Source organism: Dermacentor andersoni, chromosome 3, assembly GCF_023375885.2.
Source record: "Dermacentor andersoni chromosome 3, qqDerAnde1_hic_scaffold, whole genome shotgun sequence".
Taxonomy (NCBI): Eukaryota; Metazoa; Arthropoda; class Arachnida; order Ixodida; family Ixodidae; genus Dermacentor; species Dermacentor andersoni.
The window spans coordinates 211,289,285-211,312,765 of NC_092816.1; the positions used below are offsets into that span (position 1 = coordinate 211,289,285).

The following is a 23,481-nucleotide window of genomic DNA, read 5'->3' on the forward strand; positions in this document are numbered from 1 at the left end:
TACAGTTCTAAACAGAACAACCTCAAAATGAAGCCTAGAGAGTCAAAGCAAGAATCAAGCACTCACCGCAGATACAGCACCATGTCGCAAAGTCCATCTCACTGCTGTCAGCCAGTTGTCAGGATTGGGGGCTCAATCCCATCGCTCGAGATCCGTTGCCAAGATTGGAGTCCGGCATGAATTCGAAGGTAGCTGGCCCATGCCGTCATCCAACTTAAACACGCTGAGGACGTTGATGAAGGGAAGAACTGCTTCTCATCGAGAACGAGGAAAATGGGTTTATTTACAGAAATGAAATCAGTCTAACATGACTGCTTAAGAAAAAGAGTGTCAGTCCAACATGACTGCTCAAGAGAAAGTGTGTCAGTCCAACCGGACTGCACGAGAGAAGTGTTTCGAGCCTCCGCCCAACAGACGTTTTTAAACGCTCGGTCCTTCGGCGATACAAGGCAGAGAATGTTCGTTTCGTCATCGCAAAACTAGCCGCCTCCCGCGACAAGGTGACGCACACACACACGCAAACACACAGGTGCGAAGGACTGGAGCCGACGACCGAGGGGAGTCGTTCCGGGAAGCTCGGAGACATCCTGGGTAGCTCGTTGTCCCGCCGCGGCTTGCTCATGCGTAGGGAAATCAGGTTCGCGCTGGGGACCTCGGGCACAATAGTTCGTCCGTCGAACCCGTTTCGTCACAACGGAGATGGGGCTCGTGGATGGAGGTGGTTTTCAGCACAAAGCCCGCTTCTTCGAACGCAGTCTAGCTGCAGCGACGGAGAGTGGGGGATGCGCGCCTTGTCCCCCAGTCGTAATTGGGTGGCAATTTTTCCTTGCAGCTCGCCATTCTTAACAGCACGCGACAAATCTAGAAGTCCGACTCACCGCGACCGCATAGCGAGCGAATATGTCCGCCCCATGCTGGATCCCAACGCCTGGTCGTTCGCGCGTACGGTCATGCGAACGGTGGCGCGTTCGATGGCGGCCACGCGAGACAGACTCGCAGAAGCATGGATGGGCGCCCGCGCGGGACGTCCGCGCCGCTTGACGATCTCGACCCAAGAGCGAACGTGTTCTCCCTTGCGCCCAAGTAACCCCGCCGCAGCGCAACACTCGCGCCATCTCTCGCACCGCGCTTGTACCACTCCGACCGCCGCGGGCTACGCGGCGCAGCCGCACGGAGACGGGGGCTATGCGGGAAAAACATATCAGGGGGCGCGTGAGAGTCGCGCATCGCCACAACACTTAGAGACATTGTACCATCGTCTTCGACTGAACGTGGCATACACGAACAATTATCTCTACGGCATAGGACTTACCACTAACCCATACTGTGATAACTGTGGCAATTTAGAGACAATTCAGCACATATTACTAGAATTCCCCGCGTACCGCGACGAGAGACAATTTTTTGAGAACCTAATGGACATGATTTGCCACGAACCGTTAACGTTACCGAGCATCTTAGGTCCAATGCCCGGCCCTTCAACACAGCCACGGGTGTTGGATTTATTGTTCAAATACCTGACAGAAATTGGTCTAATGGGAAAGCTTTAAATATTGCGCACTTCCTATACAAAAGCCTAAATTTACCCGCCATGTCATTAGTAAATATTAGTATCAGGTCCACTCGGACATTTCATATTTACTTTTATCCTCTTTTTCTCGCGCTCTTTTCTGGAATCTTTTAATCCCATTCCCCATCCCTATATAAAGTAGCATGCCAGCGGTTGTATACGCGCCGGCAAAATTCTCTGTTTTTCTAATAAAGAGCCCTCTCTCTCTCTCTCTCTCTCTCTCTCTCTCTCTCAAGCTCTCGCGCGCAATCTGAAAGGCGGGGAGGAAGCGCGCTGTCTTATATCGCGCGCCAGGCACCGGCGGAGTGGGGGTATTCTACTCCGGCGGCGGCTGCCTATAGCGCAGCTGACGGCGGCCTACGAAAGCGAAAGCGATCTACGATCGTGAGAGAGTGTAGGTGCGCTTTGGTTTGATAGCATCATGTGCGCTATTTTCTCACCGCTTAGTTCGCGTTGAAGCGTGAGGAAGCCCGAAGCTCAACTCGCACGCTCATACTGCTGCTGCGCTCCCTCACTCGAGCATTTTGACAGCGATTGTCCACGGTAATCGAGTGAGGTGTGTTCATATGCGCCTGTGCGCGCGTGACAGCATGCTTGCTAATTTTCTAGTAAGCGAATGTTGGCAAGTGTATGCGGCCAATAAAAACTGGTATGCTTACTTCGTAGAGCTGCCTAATAATTTGCTATTGCTATTGATTCTACAACGGCCGGGGCGGCTTTGCGGCTATGGTGTTACGCTGCTAAGCACGAGGTCGCGAGATCCAATCCTGGCCGTGGTGGTTGCATTTCAATGGAGACGTGATGCAAAAGCGACCTTCTCCCGTACTTTGGGTGCACGTTAAAGATTCCCTGGTAGTCGAAATTAATCCGTAGTCCGCGATTACGGTGTGCCTCATAATGAAATCGAAGTTTTCGCACGCAAAAACTCAGAATTGTGTTCATTCGATGTTCCGCCTTTTCTTTATACTGAAATCGATTGGATTTTAAGCGTTTAAGATTATTGTATTATATTTAAGAAGTTTTAAAGAACTAGAGGTATATTTCTTACACTTTGCATTAGTACCATTGTCAATATTCTCGTAACCGTTAATACAATCTATCCAGACTAAACGAATGTGCTCATAACTGGTTCTAGCCTGCATGAAATAGCAATGGAATTAAATATTGTGGTTAGGGAAATTATCAAAATCGCTACATGGCAATACATTAGAACATGATGCCAATAAAACAAATTATTGATTCTGTCCAGCGAAAAATAGGGCCGTAGACAAAGATGCGCCTACATTCTTCCACAGCACTCTTCAACGCGAGTGAGCTCTTGCATTTCCTCTGCATTATATTAAAGGAGCGGTTAATATGGACAGACCACGTAAATTACATACATGCTAAAGTGTCATGCAGAATAGGTGCGACTAAAAAATTTAGAGGTTTCTTACCATCGTGGCTCAAGAAACAACTATATTTTTAATAGAACTTCACCTGCCCTATACAGCCTGTTCGTGGTAACAAGAACCACGCAAATCTAAACGCACGTCTTATGCTTCAAAAAAGGGCGATCGAAGTAAGTTGGAATAGTGATTATAGGGAAAGCACTGAACAGTGCTGGGAAAGCTTGGCATAATAATCACATATGAACTAATCACTCTGAGGTTAGCTCTGCCTCAACCTCACCTTTTTCACATTACGGACAGGATGTCCGATAGCACGCCAAATTTTCCATATAAGCGTCGATAGTCTCCTTTCAAAGATAATAATGTAAGGACTAATTATGGTCACCAAACAATCATTTAGGGCATATTAGATTTCTAAACAATAACAAACGCTTTGAAGAACTGATAAGAGATTGTAGATTGAAACAAATTCTTAGAAAACCAATAACAAGCGCCCCATAGATGATTATCCTCAGAAAATGCGCAGGGTTTTCGTGGCTCACATGTTTATACCCTCCCAAATGTCATTTCTGCCACCTATAATAGTTTTGATAATTGCTAATGTCTTATTGTACATATGTGTATGCGTTTATAAATGTCCTTGTTTCATCTACTTCGCATGAGTTGTCTTGATGTGCAAAAGAACTGCTGTCCTGCGTTCAAATGCAACTCATGTTGCTTTTCCAGGAAAGAGGACCTAGTGAGAACTTGTCGCCGCTTGCCCTCCTCCTAAGTGCGTAGACGGTTACACCTGAATTTCGGATGAACTTCAAAGTGAGCAAGCGCTTTGCCTTAATGTACCGGGAAGGCAGTATTGATCTGATAGGGCCTATCTTGCCCGATAAACAGCTCGTATGTCGCTTTGCCTCTTGCTGTGTACGTTACGGCCACAAAAATGACTTTGCCACGTGAACGTTTCAGAGAAGCAAGCACCAAGGACCCTAACAAGTTTAACAGTTTCAATTTCCGAAGAACAAAAATTGATGGTATATCAAGCAGCTAATTTACCTATTTCTAGCATTAAATATTATTGCTTTGGATTTATCTGTGTTAACATTAATTTTATTCTTATTCTTCCTCCAAAAATCTAACTCTTCGACCACCTTAGTCTTGTTTCAAAAAACCTCGCCTGGTGGAAGAGAGGCTCCTGAAATTCTGGTATGGCCAGCATATATCGGAACCACGACATGAGCTTGTCACAGGAAAAAAAAAATAAACGTTATTTATATGCATAGTAAGTAGCTGGCGCGCCATATCTCAAGGACGGGTATTGTTGTTAGCTGCTTAAACTCAAGCGCACACATATAAACCTCGTACAACCCACCGTGGTTGCTTAGTGCCTATGGTGTTGGGCTGCTAAGCCTGAGGTCAAGGGATCGAATCGCGGCCACGACGGCCGGATTTCAATGGAGATGAAATGCGAAAAAGTTACAGGTTCTCTTAAATCTCACTCAAGAGGTGAATGGTGAAAGCCAACTCTTCCTCCTCTTATCGTTCACGTCTTTGTCTCTGCCTTTCCTGTTTCTCTTCCGTTTTTAGTAATTGCTGCTCACTACTAAGCATATTTCATCTCCTGTAATTAATTGTGGTCATTACAAGCCGTCGTTAGACATGTTGGTCATATCATAGCCATTAGCAGTCATTACAAGTCATTTCAGTAATTATTGGTCATTACTAGTCATTGCGAAGGGTTTTTAGTCATTTCTAATCAATTGTAGGCGGTACCATTCGTCGTTAGATATATTGGTGATTTGCTGGTCATTAGTAGTCATTACAAGTCACTTCAGTCATTATTAGTCATTACTGGCCATTACTAAGGAATTTTAGCAATTTCTAATCAATTGTAGTGGTTACAATTCGTCTTTAGACATATTTCTCACTTCGTAGTCAATATTACTAATTACAAGCCATCTCAGTGATTATTAGTCATTACAGGTCATTACTAAGCATTTTAGTCATTTGTAATCACTTGTGGTTACTACAAGCCGTCGATAGACGTATTGGTCACTTCGCAGCCATTAGTAGTCATTATTATTCATTACTAATAATTATTAACCTCTACCAATCTACAATAACGTTATCATTCACCCAACTGTCGCTATCAAACATTTTCATTCTTTAATCTGTCTTCATATAGCATCATGACGCTTCGGCGGACACTCCGGTGGTCAGGTATGCCGACACAAACTTAACCATTAGCCTGGAGAGGCTTTCGCCTTAAAAACTCGTGCACTTAGATTAAGTGCATGTTAAAGATCCCCAGGTGGCTGAAATTTCCGGAGTCTCCGACTACAGCGTGCCTCAAAATCAAAAAAGTGGTTTTGGCACGTAAAACGCCCTAATTTAATTTTTTTACAAACCTTGAAGTACGTGTCGCTCCCTTGGGACACTAGGGCACACTCCGGGTGTTCAGGGAAGCGCGTGACGTTCATGAAGCAAATGGCTGCGTAGTGCGTCTTGTCGGGTTTCTTGGTGTAGTGCTCCCACATCGATGGACCCAGGCTCACAGCACCCATGACTGCATCCCGCGCCGTAAATGTGTCAGGAGCGACCTGTGCAGATCAAACACTTGTCGCAGCTGAAAGGGGGCTTTGCAATTATGGAAGCACAACAAGGGCAAGGGCATTCCTCCGTGCTAACTTCTACTTCAGATATGCTTGAAAACATTTATTTACGTTATATACGAGGCACAGAAGAGTGAATGTGCGCAACAAGATCGAACACGAGCATTTCGTGCAGTGGCCAAGAGTCCGGAGAGGGTTTGCGCCCGTTCTAGCCATTAGTAAATTAAATTATTACCATCTAGCCTGACTACCACAATATCTTGTTCTTAATATAACATAACCCAGCCTGGGCTTTTCATCTCCACATGTTAACCTTGCGGAAACGATCTGAGTAAAGGATCAAAGTAAAGAGGTCCATACTGACTATTTGTGAGTCAAGGCACACAGCACCTGTCACTGCTGTTGCCGCGTTCAGGGTTGTCTTTAGGCTCACGTCCTGTTGCGACTGGGGGTTCGAAGACGTGGGATCCTCTTTCTTCGTAGAGGGGCAAGTGAAGTCTTGGTCCGATATTGAGGACGTTTGAAATACTCGTTTATATTCACATATGTACAAGAAAATGCCAAGTAACACAGAAAAGTTGATGATGAAGTTGTAGTCGCCGATCACTCCTGCCATCCGTTGTTCCTCTTATGCCTTGCGTGATCATTGTTCAGTAACTTCCCCAATCCGGCGTCAGGAGTACGATGACATCAGGTCACACCAATCCGGAGGTCGGTTGCCCTTTTCCTAAAAATGGAACTTGGTCGGAAACGCATGCATATCTAAGGCCACAAACAGGGAAAGGAGCGGAACGTACGCTGACTCCGGTCGTAATCTGACAGGTGATGACCATATCATTGCACTGACCGCGTCTCCGGGATGGACATGCCAATGTGTGGCTGACAGGTCATGTCTGTATCAGGCTAATTGTACAAACCACCTCTGAACGAGGTACTCCCACGCTGTTCATAAATCATCTGTTTTGAGAACAATGTTGACGAAGCCGTCGGCCCGTTCCCCATAGTCGCGCAAACCGTGACTGGAGGTTGTCGCGGGGCGAACGGCCGATCACAACAACCGCCAGGAAGAGGGCTCGAAAGGGGGCAGCTCTACGATGCCCCTTGAAGAGGCCTTGGCCGCTCAGCAGGCGCAGCTCCGGCTCGAAGTCCCGGGCTCGCTGGGAAGATCACGTCCAATGGTCGTTTAGGAGGGAGCGTTGGCTGCAGGTCGTAGGCTCGGAACTGGTATTTTAGCGATCAAATCCGACCAGCGCCCTAGCAGCGATAGGACAAGCGTCCAAACCCCCTCCGAGATATGCTAAGTAATCATACCCTCTCCCTTAATTAATCCTGAGTTCAGAACCAGTGAGCGCCAGAAAGGCAGCCAAAGAGGACCACCGCGACAAGAAACCTCACCAAATAATTAGTAACTTAAATTTCAGACCCTGAACAATATTCCAATGATAGTGTGACTAACGTTTTGGTCACTTTCGTTTCTTTCGTGTCTCAAAGAAAGCGCCACTCACGCAGCTCTGAGGCAGACGATAAACTGATGGAGATCGTTTAGACCACAAAAGACAAAAAAAGACAATTTATGTTCCTTATCGAGGCATGAACACCAAACAAACGACACAGCTCATGAGTCGGCTACTTTAAGCCACCTTTGTCCCTCCGCATCAAAACGGCCCGAAGACCGCTGTCAGTTTGGTCATGGTACGGCGAGGTTGAAATCCGAAGATCTGGATTCCTCCCCCGGCAACGTGTCCCGTGTCCTCATCTCCGCCCTCCGAACTAAAATTTCCACGTAGCTCGTGATTCACAAGCCGCCAAAACGAAAGAAAAGGGCGACCTTTTGAACCACGGGATTCGTCACAGCTATTGAAATGATCAAAGGGATCAGTGCCACGTGCTGAGTTGCTCGCTCGGTCAGTGCCACCTGCCAGTACCAGCGCCTTGAATGCGAAATGTACTGGGGTCTGTTGGCCGCTTTTGTCTAAAGTAAATTACTTCACACAGTAGTTTATGAACCTAAAATAAAAACAAAAGCAACACTATCTTCCCGAAAAAAAGCTTTGAAAAGGTTGCTTTCCTAACGCGAAACTATTAAAATGAAAATTAATACGTTCCTAATATTTAAAAAAAAATGCACTGCGTCTGATTACAAAAAAAACTACAAAAAATCTTATACAAGTGAGCAATTCTAAAATTACTCTTTCTTAATGCGCCTTCGAAAGGGTCGCCGGCTGACAGCTTTTGGACCACGCCGAGCCCACGGGATGCAAGACCTAGCTTGCCCTATGGCGTCAACGGTCACTCCATGTGCTCGCGGCTTGCTGTCTCGTCCCGGAGGGGGAGGCCGTAAACGCGGGAATACCGATTCTCCACTTTTTCTCTCTCTCTCGAGATGAACTCCCGCTAAGTTACTATTCGACTGGCCCGGTTTCGATGTGCGTGTCTCAGCCAAGTTGGACATCTCGGCCGCACCCTTACTAGCAGAGACGCGCTCTCTCCTGTCGTTATCAACCGTTATCAAGCCTTTTTGGCTCTGCGCGATGGCCTGTCCCTCTGCCTCACGCGCGGTGATGTGGCGTCTTTAGCGAGTTTTACATGCAGCTAATACTTTGCTCTTTTAATCCACCGCCACATGAATCAATTTTTCGCTTTCAGGTGCTCACCGATAGTGTCACACTAGAACACTCAAGCATCGGGTTCCTGCCCTGCCTGACCGTCATGGCATTCACTGGATTTGGCGATTCTGGAACGTCGCTCAAGTGCGGTGATACGAGGAAGCTTTTCAGCGCCTCCTTTACATTGTTGGGGCTCCTGAAACCAGCCTCAATCCCACAAAGAACGCCTTTTTGGGTCGCCAATGCCTGTACTTCGCTCTCTATATTCGGTGATGCCAGAGAGTCACCCAAATGCTGAGGCACGAGGTATCCAGCCCAAGACTAACCCTCATAGGGTTGCAGGAACAAGCCTCGTCCTCCCAAGGATGGCTCTCCAGGATGGCCGCTAGCTCGGTTTCGGTGTACAACTCCATTGCCCAGTCACTGATGATGGAGCCCTCAGCCATCTCCGCTCCGTTCTGCCACGTCGGGTCTTTTCTTAGCTCAGCCGCCAAGTAAAGCGTTCTGCTCTGGGAGCAACTGGGTTTTAACGCAACAGCGTTAAGGAGCTCGTGTCGCAGAAAAGCCGGTATCGTCGGCGTCGGCGGCATTGGCCGTGAGCAAAAAATGCCGGAAGGCAATTCATAAATAAAAACAACTTGCAATATGGGCTGGGTGGGAATTGAACCAGGGACTCCGGCGTTTGAGACGGAGACGCTACCACTCAGCCATGCGTTCGATGGTTCAAAACAGGACAAAAGCGCCTCTAGTGAATGCGGTGTTGCCTTATAAATGTGCCGTAGAAAGTTCTACTGCGGTGTATATCGGTAATTATGAGCATGTAAATTACAGAAGTCCCAGCTAAACCCGTAGCGAAGTACGTAATCGCTACATTTCTTCTGCGCTTGCTACACACGCAGAGCCACCTTGCGGCAAACACAGAAGACCCCCTCCTCGCAATGTAGGGCGCCACCCCGACAGATGGCGCGCCACTCACCCGCTTCTACCCTTCGTCTCGTTTAAGTGCATGGGGGCCGTGCGGGGACCGGTGCGAGGATGCCCGAATACCCTTGCGTTGAATAAGTTTTCTCGCTCTCTCCCCTTCCAAATTCGAGCGTATGTCACTCGAACACTCGTGCTTAGGCGACGCGGCTCCTCTTTCCGCTCACAGCGAGATTCCTAGGTGCAGCGTTCGATGCGGGACGCTTCTGATGTGATCGCTGCACCGTAGCACGTCTGGTGAGAAAGTGTCCCTTGCGATGTGTGCCATGCTACAGGCGAAGAGTTTTGTCCGCGTGGTGCTCCCAAGCGAGATAGACGACGATCCCATCGAGGCGTCAGCCCCATGATCGCGTCCGCCTTCATGGCGCGGCGCGGCCCGGCTGTCCGTGCCGATCACGCCGTTTGGCTCGCGTAGATCGTTTCTTCCTCTGAGACACCGAGTTCTTCGGTTCCTTGCGCTTGCTCAGGCTCACGTTTCGTCTTTGTGTGACACAAGAGCATGCCGAGGTAATGAGTGGGCGGTGCGAACGGGGTGGAATAACGCTATGGCGTTCCACTCTTGAAGGCGAAGCTTAATCATCCTCCAAGTTCTTCGCGTGACTATATCGTCACCAAAACTTGTGAGCCAATACAAGCTTTGCCTGAAAAAAAGGACTGGTTGTTTTATATTGCACCATGGCCGACACTCTATACCAGCAGACAAGTTGTCAATTGCTGTAGTAAAAAAATCAGCGTCCCCTCTAAGTGAAGTCTGCGTCATTAGATGGCGCCACCAACCCGAAGTGTTTTTTTCTTTTACCACGTTTTATTTTTTCATTTCTTTTTCTTTTAGATGACTTTCGCTCTCCTCAATATTCTTTCTTTCTCATTCGGCCTGAGTATATCACTCGCCTGTTACAAAGGGCTCGGCCACATGTTCAGTTCAGCACAGCTCAAGTTCACCTTCCAGTGAGGAGGGCAGTCATACTTGCTGCCACTTCGTCCCGTCGCACGAATTGAAATAAAGTTAACTCGTGCCTTTGTCTAACCACGGCTCGGCTCGTAAAACACGGTGCGAGCCGAATGCTACTATTCCTTAGCGTGCTGTATGCACTACGGTAAAGTACGCGATGTGTAGTCCTCGACCGGTAGGGCGTTGCCGCACTTACCGTACGGTAGCATGTCAGTGCTAAAGCTCTCTGTTATTACGGGGTTATTAGTAATGATCCGGGAGATTGGAATAAACCAGATTCTCTAGTTGCTTCTTAATATCTGTGGTTGTTATTTATGGACGGTAGGTGCCTGTGCATGTTTTTTTCTGAATGGATCTTTAAATGCACCACCTGTTCTCGAAGCGTTTACACAATGGAAAATAAAAATAAACCAATGACCAATAGACCAATGGAAAATAAAAATAAACCCGTTGACAGAAGAAAAGTAAGGAAGCCAATTTATTTAAAAGAAAGGGTTAGTTGTGACAGCGAGGGAAGAGGTCAGTCTTCTAGTGGATAGACCTAAACGACATTTCGAGTGTTCCTTGGTTGATGCGAATTCGTTCGTTTTGCCAACGCTAAAGATTATCCCTTTTATCATCATTTTTATGGTTATGGCACTTATTCTTCACTCTTTCCAACATGGTTTTTTGTGATGCTCCATTGCCTTTTTCACTGTTGGTATGAATGAGGCTCCTACTATTGCGCCAGCAGTTCAGAATGTTGCGCTAAGCTGAAGGAGTGTTCTATATGTTCACTGCTGCAGGAGGTAACTTCATGACGGTGTCGAAATTTAGTCGCGGAGCTTGCGCGCTTGCTCGCCAGCATCACTGACAAATAGTTCTAACGCGGGAACCACTAGAGTAGGCCGTATAACAGTGCGCAATGGCCAGCTAGAAGCACGTGACAAATATTTCTGCAGAATTAATTTCATGATGACCTCCAAGGTAATTGCAACTACCTTGTAGAGAGTGTAGCGACGCATCCAGTTACCGAAGGCACCTTTCTTTATAATCTGTAGCGGACATTCTGAAATCACCACAGCTTCGGCTATTTGTGCCACACACTGCCTTAGAGATCGTCCCACTTTGCTAAGGCACTTGCAAGCCGGGGTCGGCCATGAGCACAACGCCATGACGGCACTTGTAAGGTGATGACGAAGTCACAGCGATGAAATGACGGAGGAATGATGTCAAGGCAACAATGAAGACATTATGAGCACGATAGCAAGACGACAATAGGACGAAGATTCTAGAGTACTGACTATAGTGTAACGACAATATCATTACAATGAATGTACCAAGACAATGGCGGGATGACGACTGCGTGACAATGATCGGATGACAAAGTTGGAACGGCCATGACGGAACGGCCCCGAAGGCATTGTGACAATGCGCATTTAAATATTTATTGCTACACCTATCAGATAACTTAGGCCATTGTATCGTCGTAAAGGGCTCAAAAAGATAGATTTACCATGCCTCAGTTGTTAAAATATACTAGTTGCATAACCCTCATGGATGTTAATCATTTAAGACTCAAAACGCATACAAGTTGGGCATGCTGACCCGTTAAACGTGTGTGTATGCAGTATGATGGCCACAAAGCAACGCTACCAATGTAAATTTATTGCGCTAGGCGAAGAACATCGAAATATTCCCAGTACCCTCTCACCACCTGAGCAAGCACTCACCGATATAGAGTAGGCAAGCTTGTGGTGCACCTGCGGCAGCAACAAATTGCGGACGCCGTTGAAGATGCGGGCTGCATACTGGCGGGCCCCGCTGCAGTAGACGGCACTGCTGAGGCGCAACGTGTGCGTCTTCACCACTACGTACTCGACCAGCGGCATCACACGAGGCAGGCTATACCTCGAAATCAGCGCTAGCTTCGGTGGTACGGCAAGAATTACGGACAAGTTCAGAGAAACCAGGTCGGCCACGAAGGCAATCAAATTCTCGGTGTCATTTGGGCTCCCGCAAGCGTCGCCCGGGTAGTCCCAGTCCAGGTACACGCCCTGCGTAGAGAAGAATTGAAGCTGTGGGCACACGAGTGGGGTTACAGCCAACATGGCTGACATTCGTTCCTTCAACTTCATGCAGGCCGTGGATTGGTTCGTGGGATTCCTTGGCCATGGCGGCAGTTGTGCCAGTGCCCCACCGCCTGCCTGCTTGCGCCTAAAGGTGTCCGCCCCTCGCCGATCACCGATGCCTTTGGAAGCACTTTTCTCTGGCAAACTGGGACATCCCCATCGACAAGAACAGCAGCTCTAGCCGAAATTATAAAAGGCCCCGCACTACAGTCCGGCTTCACTGGGTACAGGAGTGGTGCTACAGATTCATTCACGGAGCAATCCAGGCAGCCTTCGCAACCAGGCAGAGGCTAACCGCCTTCTTCGTTCATTGCAGAAATGCGCGTTTGAGGAGCGGAATCCGAAGCTGCTACCGTCACTGCTGGTGGAACCTACACGTGTCCACGGATCGTCCCCCTCCCTCCGTTTTCTACTGGCAAGCCGCACCTGCGCACTACTGTCCGATATCAACGGCGTCCCCTATATAACCGCTGCACGACGATCCCCACATCATTCACGGAGCAATCCAGGCAGCCTTCGCAACCAGGCAGAGGCTAACCGCCTTCTTCGTTCATTGCAGAAATGCGCGTTTGAGGAGCGGAATCCGAAGCTGCTCCCGTCACTGCTGGTGGAACCTACACGTGTCCACGGATCGTCCCCCTCCCTCCGTTTTCTACTGGCAAGCCGCACCTGCGCACTACTGTCCGATATCAACGGCGTCCCCTATATAACCGCTGCACGACGGTCCCCACATCATTCACGGAGCAATCCAGGCAGCCTTCGCAACCAGGCAGAGGCTAACCGCCTTCTTCGTTCATTGCAGAAATGCGCGTTTGAGGAGCGGAATCCGAAGCTGCTACCGTCACTGCTGGTGGAACCTACACGTGTCCACGGATCGTCCCCCTCCCTCCGTTTTCTACTGGCAAGCCGCACCTGCGCACTACTGTCCGATATCAACGGCGTCCCCTATATAACCGCTGCACGACGATCCCCACATCATTCACGGAGCAATCCAGGCAGCCTTCGCAACCAGGCAGAGGCTAACCGCCTTCTTCGTTCATTGCAGAAATGCGCGTTTGAGGAGCGGAATCCGAAGCTGCTACCGTCACTGCTGGTGGAACCTACACGTGTCCACGGATCGTCCCCCTCCCTCCGTTTTCTACTGGCAAGCCGCACCTGCGCACTACTGTCCGATATCAACGGCGTCCCCTATATAACCGCTGCACGACGATCCCCACATCATTCACGGAGCAATCCAGGCAGCCTTCGCAACCAGGCAGAGGCTAACCGCCTTCTTCGTTCATTGCAGAAATGCGCGTTTGAGGAGCGGAATCCGAAGCTGCTACCGTCACTGCTGGTGGAACCTACACGTGTCCACGGATCGTCCCCCTCCCTCCGTTTTCTACTGGCAAGCCGCACCTGCGCACTACTGTCCGATATCAACGGCGTCCCCTATATAACCGCTGCACGACGGTCCCCACATCATTCACGGAGCAATCCAGGCAGCCTTCGCAACCAGGCAGAGGCTAACCGCCTTCTTCGTTCATTGCAGAAATGCGCGTTTGAGGAGCGGAATCCGAAGCTGCTACCGTCACTGCTGGTGGAACCTACACGTGTCCACGGATCGTCCCCCTCCCTCCGTTTTCTACTGGCAAGCCGCACCTGCGCACTACTGTCCGATATCAACGGCGTCCCCTATATAACCGCTGCACGACGGTCCCCACATCATTCACGGAGCAATCCAGGCAGCCTTCGCAACCAGGCAGAGGCTAACCGCCTTCTTCGTTCATTGCAGAAATGCGCGTTTGAGGAGCGGAATCCGAAGCTGCTACCGTCACTGCTGGTGGAACCTACACGTGTCCACGGATCGTCCCCCTCCCTCCGTTTTCTACTGGCAAGCCGCACCTGCGCACTACTGTCCGATATCAACGGCGTCCCCTATATAACCGCTGCACGACGGTCCCCACATCATTCACGGAGCAATCCAGGCAGCCTTCGCAACCAGGCAGAGGCTAACCGCCTTCTTCGTTCATTGCAGAAATGCGCGTTTGAGGAGCGGAATCCGAAGCTGCTACCGTCACTGCTGGTGGAACCTACACGTGTCCACGGATCGTCCCCCTCCCTCCGTTTTCTACTGGCAAGCCGCACCTGCGCACTACTGTCCGATATCAACGGCGTCCCCTATATAACCGCTGCACGACGATCCCCACATCATTCACGGAGCAATCCAGGCAGCCTTCGCAACCAGGCAGAGGCTAACCGCCTTCTTCGTTCATTGCAGAAATGCGCGTTTGAGGAGCGGAATCCGAAGCTGCTACCGTCACTGCTGGTGGAACCTACACGTGTCCACGGATCGTCCCCCTCCCTCCGTTTTCTACTGGCAAGCCGCACCTGCGCACTACTGTCCGATATCAACGGCGTCCCCTATATAACCGCTGCACGACGATCCCCACATCATTCACGGAGCAATCCAGGCAGCCTTCGCAACCAGGCAGAGGCTAACCGCCTTCTTCGTTCATTGCAGAAATGCGCGTTTGAGGAGCGGAATCCGAAGCTGCTACCGTCACTGCTGGTGGAACCTACACGTGTCCACGGATCGTCCCCCTCCCTCCGTTTTCTACTGGCAAGCCGCACCTGCGCACTACTGTCCGATATCAACGGCGTCCCCTATATAACCGCTGCACGACGGTCCCCACATCATTCACGGAGCAATCCAGGCAGCCTTCGCAACCAGGCAGAGGCTAACCGCCTTCTTCGTTCATTGCAGAAATGCGCGTTTGAGGAGCGGAATCCGAAGCTGCTACCGTCACTGCTGGTGGAACCTACACGTGTCCACGGATCGTCCCCCTCCCTCCGTTTTCTACTGGCAAGCCGCACCTGCGCACTACTGTCCGATATCAACGGCGTCCCCTATATAACCGCTGCACGACGATCCCCACATCATTCACGGAGCAATCCAGGCAGCCTTCGCAACCAGGCAGAGGCTAACCGCCTTCTTCGTTCATTGCAGAAATGCGCGTTTGAGGAGCGGAATCCGAAGCTGCTACCGTCACTGCTGGTGGAACCTACACGTGTCCACGGATCGTCCCCCTCCCTCCGTTTTCTACTGGCAAGCCGCACCTGCGCACTACTGTCCGATATCAACGGCGTCCCCTATATAACCGCTGCACGACGGTCCCCACATCATTCACGGAGCAATCCAGGCAGCCTTCGCAACCAGGCAGAGGCTAACCGCCTTCTTCGTTCATTGCAGAAATGCGCGTTTGAGGAGCGGAATCCGAAGCTGCTACCGTCACTGCTGGTGGAACCTACACGTGTCCACGGATCGTCCCCCTCCCTCCGTTTTCTACTGGCAAGCCGCACCTGCGCACTACTGTCCGATATCAACGGCGTCCCCTATATAACCGCTGCACGACGGTCCCCACATCATTCACGGAGCAATCCAGGCAGCCTTCGCAACCAGGCAGAGGCTAACCGCCTTCTTCGTTCATTGCAGAAATGCGCGTTTGAGGAGCGGAATCCGAAGCTGCTACCGTCACTGCTGGTGGAACCTACACGTGTCCACGGATCGTCCCCCTCCCTCCGTTTTCTACTGGCAAGCCGCACCTGCGCACTACTGTCCGATATCAACGGCGTCCCCTATATAACCGCTGCACGACGGTCCCCACATCATTCACGGAGCAATCCAGGCAGCCTTCGCAACCAGGCAGAGGCTAACCGCCTTCTTCGTTCATTGCAGGTGTGTATCCTGTATCTTTGATTACATCGATCTTAGGCTACTGGATTGCTCCGTTCGTGTTTGTGTCCAGCATGGGTGATAAGCCTCCTTCAACTATAAAAGAACTTGTAAAGGCTATGACTGACTTGAGTGCACAGTTTAACTCTAAGCAAAGTGAACTAAAGCAAGATATAAAGCATGTGATTGAATCTGAAATGGAATCTGTCAAAACTTCAATGGGCTTTATCAATGAAAAGTTCGAAGAATTTAGAACAGAGATCTCTTGAGCTCAAAAAGACCCTGTCTGACGTGAAAAACGTAAACCTGGAAATGAAAAAAGAAAACAACCGACTCACAAATGAAGTGAAAACTCTCAGGCACGAATTGACTGAACTGCAGCAGTACAGTAGAAGAAATAACCTTGAAATCAAAGGCATCCCTCCAGCACCCACTGAAAATCTGATTTCAGTGATGACATCGATCTGTCATCTCTTGAGCACCAAGTTCGATGAATCCGATGTTGAAGCTATCCATCGTGTGCCCTCAAAAAACAAGGACGAACCCAACATCATTGTTAAGTTTGCTTCCAGGAAAGTGAGAGACAGCATTCTGAAAACAGCGAAAAAGCAACGGCTGAACACTACACTTCTGAGCTTTGACGATCACGAAAATCCCGTGTTCATCAACGAACATTTGTGCCCGGCAAACAAAATTTTGCTAGGTAAAGCACGGAAAGCCAAAAAGGAAAAACAGTGGAAACACGCATGGGTATCAGATGGCAAGATCCTGATGCGCAAGACAGATACCTCGCATGTTCTACATATAACCTGTGACGCTGATCTTGCTCAGGTAGTCTAGAAACATGGCCTTTTCCGTCGAGGAAATCAGTGCTAAGTGGCACGAGAGCGAAAACCTTTCCATTTTTCATTGCAATGTCCGCAGCATAAATAAAAATTTAGACCAACTCACTGTACATTTATCGCAACATTCTTTCCAGTATGATCTTATCGCTGTAACTGAAACCTGGCTTAAGAAAGGAGAAATACCGTACATACCGGGTTACACAACGCTATCTTTACCAAGAGATAGCACCGCACGAGGGGGTGGCGTTGCTCTTTTTATAAAAAACGGCATAGATTATCAACAGCTCTCGGATTCCTCTCTGAGCTCTAATACCACAGAAGCACTTTTTATTCGCCTTAAGACAGACGTCGTAATAGGCGTGGTATATCGTCCGCCAAACACGTGCACAAGTCAGTTCATATCTGATATGGAGTCCATTCTGGTTCCTCTGATGTCTTTTAATAATCAGTTAGCAATAGTTGGTGATTTCAATATCGACTTATCAAAGGATGACTGTCCAGATTATATTTTCTTACTGGAATCGTTCAACCTCAAGAATGTTATCAATGTGCCCACTAGAATTACACATCAGTCTGCAACAATTATTGATCACATCTTATGTAACCGTGATATGGATGCCTGCGCTGGTGTTTGTAACCAAAACATTGCTGATCACTGTTCAACTTTTCTGTTTCTGCCACGGTCGGGTATCGATTGTACTTGCCCTACCCATACCAATGTATTTTCACGGGTGGACTACGCGCATGTCAGGCGTTTGCTCGAATCTATTCATTTCGAAAATCTGTGTCACAGTGACGTTCACACAGAATTTGCTAACTTCGTATCTGCTGTTTCCGATGCAATTACTAAGTCAACACTGAAGTTTTCTCGGCGCAACTACAAACATGCCATATGTCCTTGGATTACTGAGGAAATACTCACAGTATTGAAAAAGAAGGATTCATACTATAATAAGCTCAAAAACAACAGAACAAATGCTTATTACTTGAAACAGTTTAAGTATTACAGAAACAAATCCGTGGCGCTGATGAGAAAATCAAAGAAATTGTATTATACTAATTTGGTTAATCGTCAAGGAAATGACACAAAGCAAATATGGAAGATTGTAGGAGAAGTTACGGGAACAGCTAAAAGAAAACAGATTGTTCCTGTCAACTTGTCAATAGAGACTGCAGACCAGTTTAATCAGTTCTTCACAACATACGGTCAGAACAGTGCGCAACCTACTCCCTTAGCTTCAGTGACATCCGACATACCTCGATGTATTAATAATGAATTCAGTTTCTCGAACATTACTAGCGATGAAGTTGCAAGTGTTGTGGCGAACATGCCCACGAATAAAGCGGCCGGACCAGACGGCATAATGGCTAAGGTAATCAAGGATAACATTGATTTGTTTTGTGTTCCTTTGTGCAGAATATTCAATCATGCGATACACTCTAGCTTATACCCCGATACTTTAAAAGTTGCAAAAGTTGTTCCGATATTTAAAACTGGTGACCCTAACAACCCGTCTAGTTATAGGCCAATATCTGTACTGAGTGTCGTCAATACCATTTTTGAAAAATTAATTGCTTTCCAACTGAAAACCTTTCTTGATGTTAATCATATTATTTGTCCTCAGCAACACGGATTTGTTTCTAGCAGGTCCACGTCCACGGCTGTAGTTACTCTATCACAGCTTATCCTATCTGCTCTTCATAACCATAATGTTGCTGTAAGCGTATTTATAGACATCAAAAAAGCTTTCGACACAGTTTCACACTCCATTCTTTTAATGAAACTGGAAGCATATGGTGTGCGTAGCGTGGCCCTTGAATTCTTTAAAAGTTATCTTTCTTCACGACAGCAGCAAGTTGTCCTCAAACAGTTCAAGTCTGCATACCAAACTGTTACGTGTGGTGTACCCCAGGGGTCAGTTCTGGGACCGCTTTTATTTTCGCTCTTTATTAATGACCTCCCCAATGCAATACAGTGTTCTCAAATTTTGATGTATGCGGATGACACTGCACTTATCTTTACTGGCAACTCACTTGAGTCAATAGAAAATCCTATTAACAATGAACTCCAACGTATCTCGACCTGGTTTCGTAATAATCATCTAACTTTAAACACTGAAAAAACTAAATATGTTATTTTTCGTTCAAAACAAAAGTGTATTGAATTAAGTGATTTTTCTATATGTGTTGACAACAATGTTATTGATAGTGTGTCTTCTTTTAAATATTTAGGGGTCATGTTCGACTGCCACTTGTCTTGGAAGGAACAGGTGCACAGTGTGTGTAAAAAGGTTGCGTACGGTTGTTTTACCTTGTCTAAGGCACGGCGGCACTTTCCACCTGCTATTCTTAGATCACTGTATTTTTCATTATGTCACAGTCATCTCAGTTATTGCAGTGAATCATGGGGAATCACATACAAAACGTATTTAACACCATTGCTAAGACTACAAAAACGTGCCTTGAAAACCATGGGATTACCTTCTTCGAATAGTTCTAACAATAACATTTTTGACGCAATGCAAATCATGTCATTCACAACCTTACGCGATTACAAAATAGCTCTTATGGTTAATAATATTATAAATACCAACTACCCCTTACCTCTTGGTGCATTCAGTATTCCCGTCCGCAACACTAGACAAGCCAGCAATGGCAATTTTAACCTTCCTATTTGCCATAATGCGTACGGAGAAAGACGAATAGAATTTACAGGAGCGAAAATTTGGAACTCGTTGCCAATTGAAGTAAAGCAAGCTAGGAATTTCAAACTGACATGCAAGAAACATTTTTTGGGAATGGAAGCAAGGCTACAAAGTTAGTTTTTCTTCAATGTGTTTGTGATTGCTGTCCTACATGTTATTTTGTATTGGACCGCTTACTAGCCTCATTGGCTATCGGTCCAAATATCTGTGTATACATTTTGTTTGTGTTACTCAATAAAGACTTCTTGATTCTTGATTCTTGAACATGGCTGATATTCATACAGGTCTGTAATTCCACTTGCCCTTATGCTAAACGCTCTAGCAATCTATGTCTTCTCCTACTCCCGTGCCCCAAAGTGTTGTGTGATTTGAGTGATGAATGCTTTTTCGTAATGTGCCAATTGTTTTGCTGAAGTGACATTGAAACGAATCCTGGCCCTGACGTCAGCTCTCAAAAATAAATCTTACAGCTTTTCAGACTGTAAACGCCAGACGAGCGGTTCTAACTCAGGGACAGGTGGATCTGTTGACCACCGTAAACGAAGTCAAGGAGGCACAGGAATTGCTAGAAGATAAGTTTGCTTGAAGGTCGAAAGGTTGCTAAAAATCAGGGCCAGAACTTCTGCCACTGACTGTTATGAAAGGCCGTTCATGTTGCGCAGAAATATATTTCCGATATAACGCGACAGAACAACGACATCAACTTTCGCCCAATTGAGCTTGAGGATAGGTCTCGTCGCAACAACCTTGTTTTCTTTGATGGAACTGATAATAATGAATCATGGAGTAAAAGTGAAGGAAATAATATCGGCCTTCTAACACAACACATTGATAGCAATTTAACTTCATATGCTATTAAACGAGCACACCGCTTAGGTGAACCCTACCAGAAAAACAAGTGCAGACCGCTCATTGCCAGGTTTTACAACTCTAAAACTCGACAGAACATTCTGTTTCTACGCTCCAAGCTATGATCTTGCAGCATACCTGTAACCGAAGATTCTTCGTTTGCCGCTCGTCAGGCTGGAAAATGTTCGATTAATTTTGCTAAAACATTACCCGGGTCGCCTCCTTAGCACCTTCGATACGATAAACGGTTTGTCAAGGACATGTGCTATATGTACGATCGCAGTAGCAGTAGGGTGCAGGAATGAAGTCGCAATCCTGCTTTAAACGACAACAGTGATAATGTCAATAGTGATCCCAATGGACCTGCCTCCAACACACGCGCTCGCTCACACTATGGCGATTCGCAAGAACACCATCCCAAGTGTACACCGAAATAACAATTGACGACGGGAAGCGGTGTCTTGTCCTCTTCATGTTTATCGGTTCCGGTTTTATTTAATACCGCTACGAGCATCATGAAACATCGTGATGAACTTCACATTAATATATCCGCGTGTGATGCTGATTTAATCGTGCTAACGGAAACATGGCTTAACCCGCGAGTGCGCAGTACGGAACTGTTCCAGTCGAACAAGGCCTGTGATGTATATCGCTGAGGCAGGGAGATCTGCAGGGCGGCGGTGTTTTGATAGCAGTAGCGCAAGGCATCCCATCGTGTGGACACTGAATCAAATCTAGAAATAGTGTGGGCGTGTCTTACACTAAAAAAGATACTCGAATCGTATTAAGACGGAGTGCAGATTTTTGGGCTACTTGGTTCATTGCATCAACTGAAGCAATAGCTCTGGATTGACAGGGCCATGAAAGACGACAGGACGTGCGATATCTGCCCTCAATCTATCTGCACTAAATCGGCACTCCTGGATTTCATTTATAGTACAACAGGCCCTTTTGTAGTAGCGCACGTCCTGACGTCTTGCATGTCCCTGTCAATCCAGCGCTATGACTTCAATTGGTCGCATTATTAGCCTGCTATCGCCCCCCTCCCCCCCACCAGTGCCGCGTCAAGTTTCGTTGATGACTTACATGATGTCGTCAATGTGATTGTTAGCCGGTATCTTTCCTCACCAATCAATTTTCTAGTGGACTTTAATTATCCGAACATCACACGGCCAGGTGGACTTCCACTGAACCCATTCTAGACACACTGTCAGGATTATCTTAGACATTTGTGCATGCTTTAATTTCACGCAGATGGTAACAAAGCCTCCAAGAATTGCCCCAGGAACATCTAGTACATTAGACCTTATTTTGTCTACACACATAGGTCTCATCTCAACACACACGTACTTGCCTCGTTTTTCCGACCATTCGCCACTTCATTTCGACATTAACATTTCTTTTTCCCGGCACATGAAACAATAGAATTTATCCGCGTCTACAAAAAAGCAAATATTGATATTATTAATCAGGAACTGTGCACATATTTTGATGCATGCGTCATGAGTGTTAATACGAGGAATATCGAAGAAAAGTGGGCTCTATTTCGGAATAATTTCGCACAGCTTATCACTGCATACGTTCCACTGAGACGCATTCAGTGCGATAAAGCATCACCTTGGTTCAGTAAACAGCTAAAGCGTTTTTCAAATAAAAAAAAGCATTTGCTTCGTTCAGCAAAGTTACGAACAACAGGAAATCAGTGGATCACGATGTTGAAGCCGAGAGCCGCTCAGTAGTCTGCCACGCCAAAAATTATTACTCTACTAACACTCTCCCAGCCCACTTATTAGGCAATCCTAAAGCGTTTTGAAGAAGCGTAAATGTGACGGAGACCAGTGTTATTTCTTTTAATCATTCTGAAAATGAACCTATACAACCCGAACAATGCACCTCAGTGTTTAACAATGTTTTTTTCCCACAATTTGTGTTCATGCCGAGTTGACTGTGTTAAATATATGTCACATCATGATTATCATTTCATGTCCCCTATCATGTTCGAGCACTCGAGAATAGTATGCTTAATCGACTCGCTAAAGGTTTCTTCGTCTTGTGGAACTGACAGTATCAACTCTAAATTTCTAAAACAGACTAAACATAAGTCATCTTTGTTTTGGGCTAAACTCTTTCAGCAGTCGCTTGATCATGGTATCTTTCCGTTTGATTGGAAGATAGGGAAGGTGGTTCCTGTTCATAAATCAGGCAACAAACATTCTTCATTAAATTATCGACCTATTTCGCTGATAAGTATATCTTGCAAGCTGATGGAGCACATATTGTATTGTCATATCTTTAACTTTTTGGAATCAAATTGTTTCTTTACGTAATCACAACACGGCTTCGGGCGTTTGTTTTCTTGTGAAATTCAATCACTTCTTTTCACTCACCATTTGCACTCTACACCAGTCAATAATTCGAGAATCGATTGCGTCTTTCTAGACATCTCGAAGGTTTTTGATAGGGATACTCATGTGCTGCTTATGCAGAAACTTTCCTTTTTCAAGCTTGACCATAGTGCACTTATCTAGCTTGAATACTTCCTAATCAATTGCCGAGAGTGTGTTTCTGTCAACGGTTATGATTGACCCTTAATTAACGTAGCATCAGAAGTTACGCAGGACTCCGTTTGAGGTCCATTACTTTTTCTAATATACATTTGCCCGATTGTGTGTCATCTTCAGGTGACCCATACGCCGATGACTGTGTGCTGCATCGTGAGATTCGTGATGATAAGGACCAGGAAATTCTATAGACTGATCTAAATAACATCGCAGCTTGGTGCGAAACTAGCTCATGGAACTAAACCCCAAGAAATGCAAACTTATGACTGTTAAAAGACGCGACGTGTGTGTGCTTGCATATATGCTTAACCACGTCCAGCCAGAACAAGTTTCATCCTACCGTTATTTAAGTGTAACTATATCATCTGACTTATCCTGCAAATGTCACAGTGACTCCATAATCAATAACGCAAATTGTATGTTAGGCTACTTGCGGCGAAACTTCAGCAAATCTCCTTCATCAGTGAATCTACTATTGTATAAAACACTAGTTCGCTCGGAGTCGAAATACGCTGCTGCTATTTGGGACCCACACAATGCTACTCTGGTTAGTTCACTTGAAATGGTTCATAATAATTCCACTCGTTTCATT

At 47.0% G+C, this 23,481-nt stretch overlaps 1 protein-coding gene across 1 annotated transcript in view; it reads right to left on the minus strand.

Moving 5' to 3' along the window:
* Nucleotides 1–23,481, minus strand: part of LOC140216612 (uncharacterized) — a 115,351-nt gene that overhangs the window by 47,071 nt on the left and 44,799 nt on the right. Inside the window, exons 4-5 of the mRNA XM_072286989.1 lie at nt 11,816–12,139; nt 5,361–5,552 (exon numbers count right to left, since the gene is read on the minus strand). Coding sequence (XP_072143090.1) covers nt 5,361–5,552; nt 11,816–12,139 — 516 coding nt within the window. The remainder of the gene's footprint in view (nt 1–5,360; nt 5,553–11,815; nt 12,140–23,481) is intronic.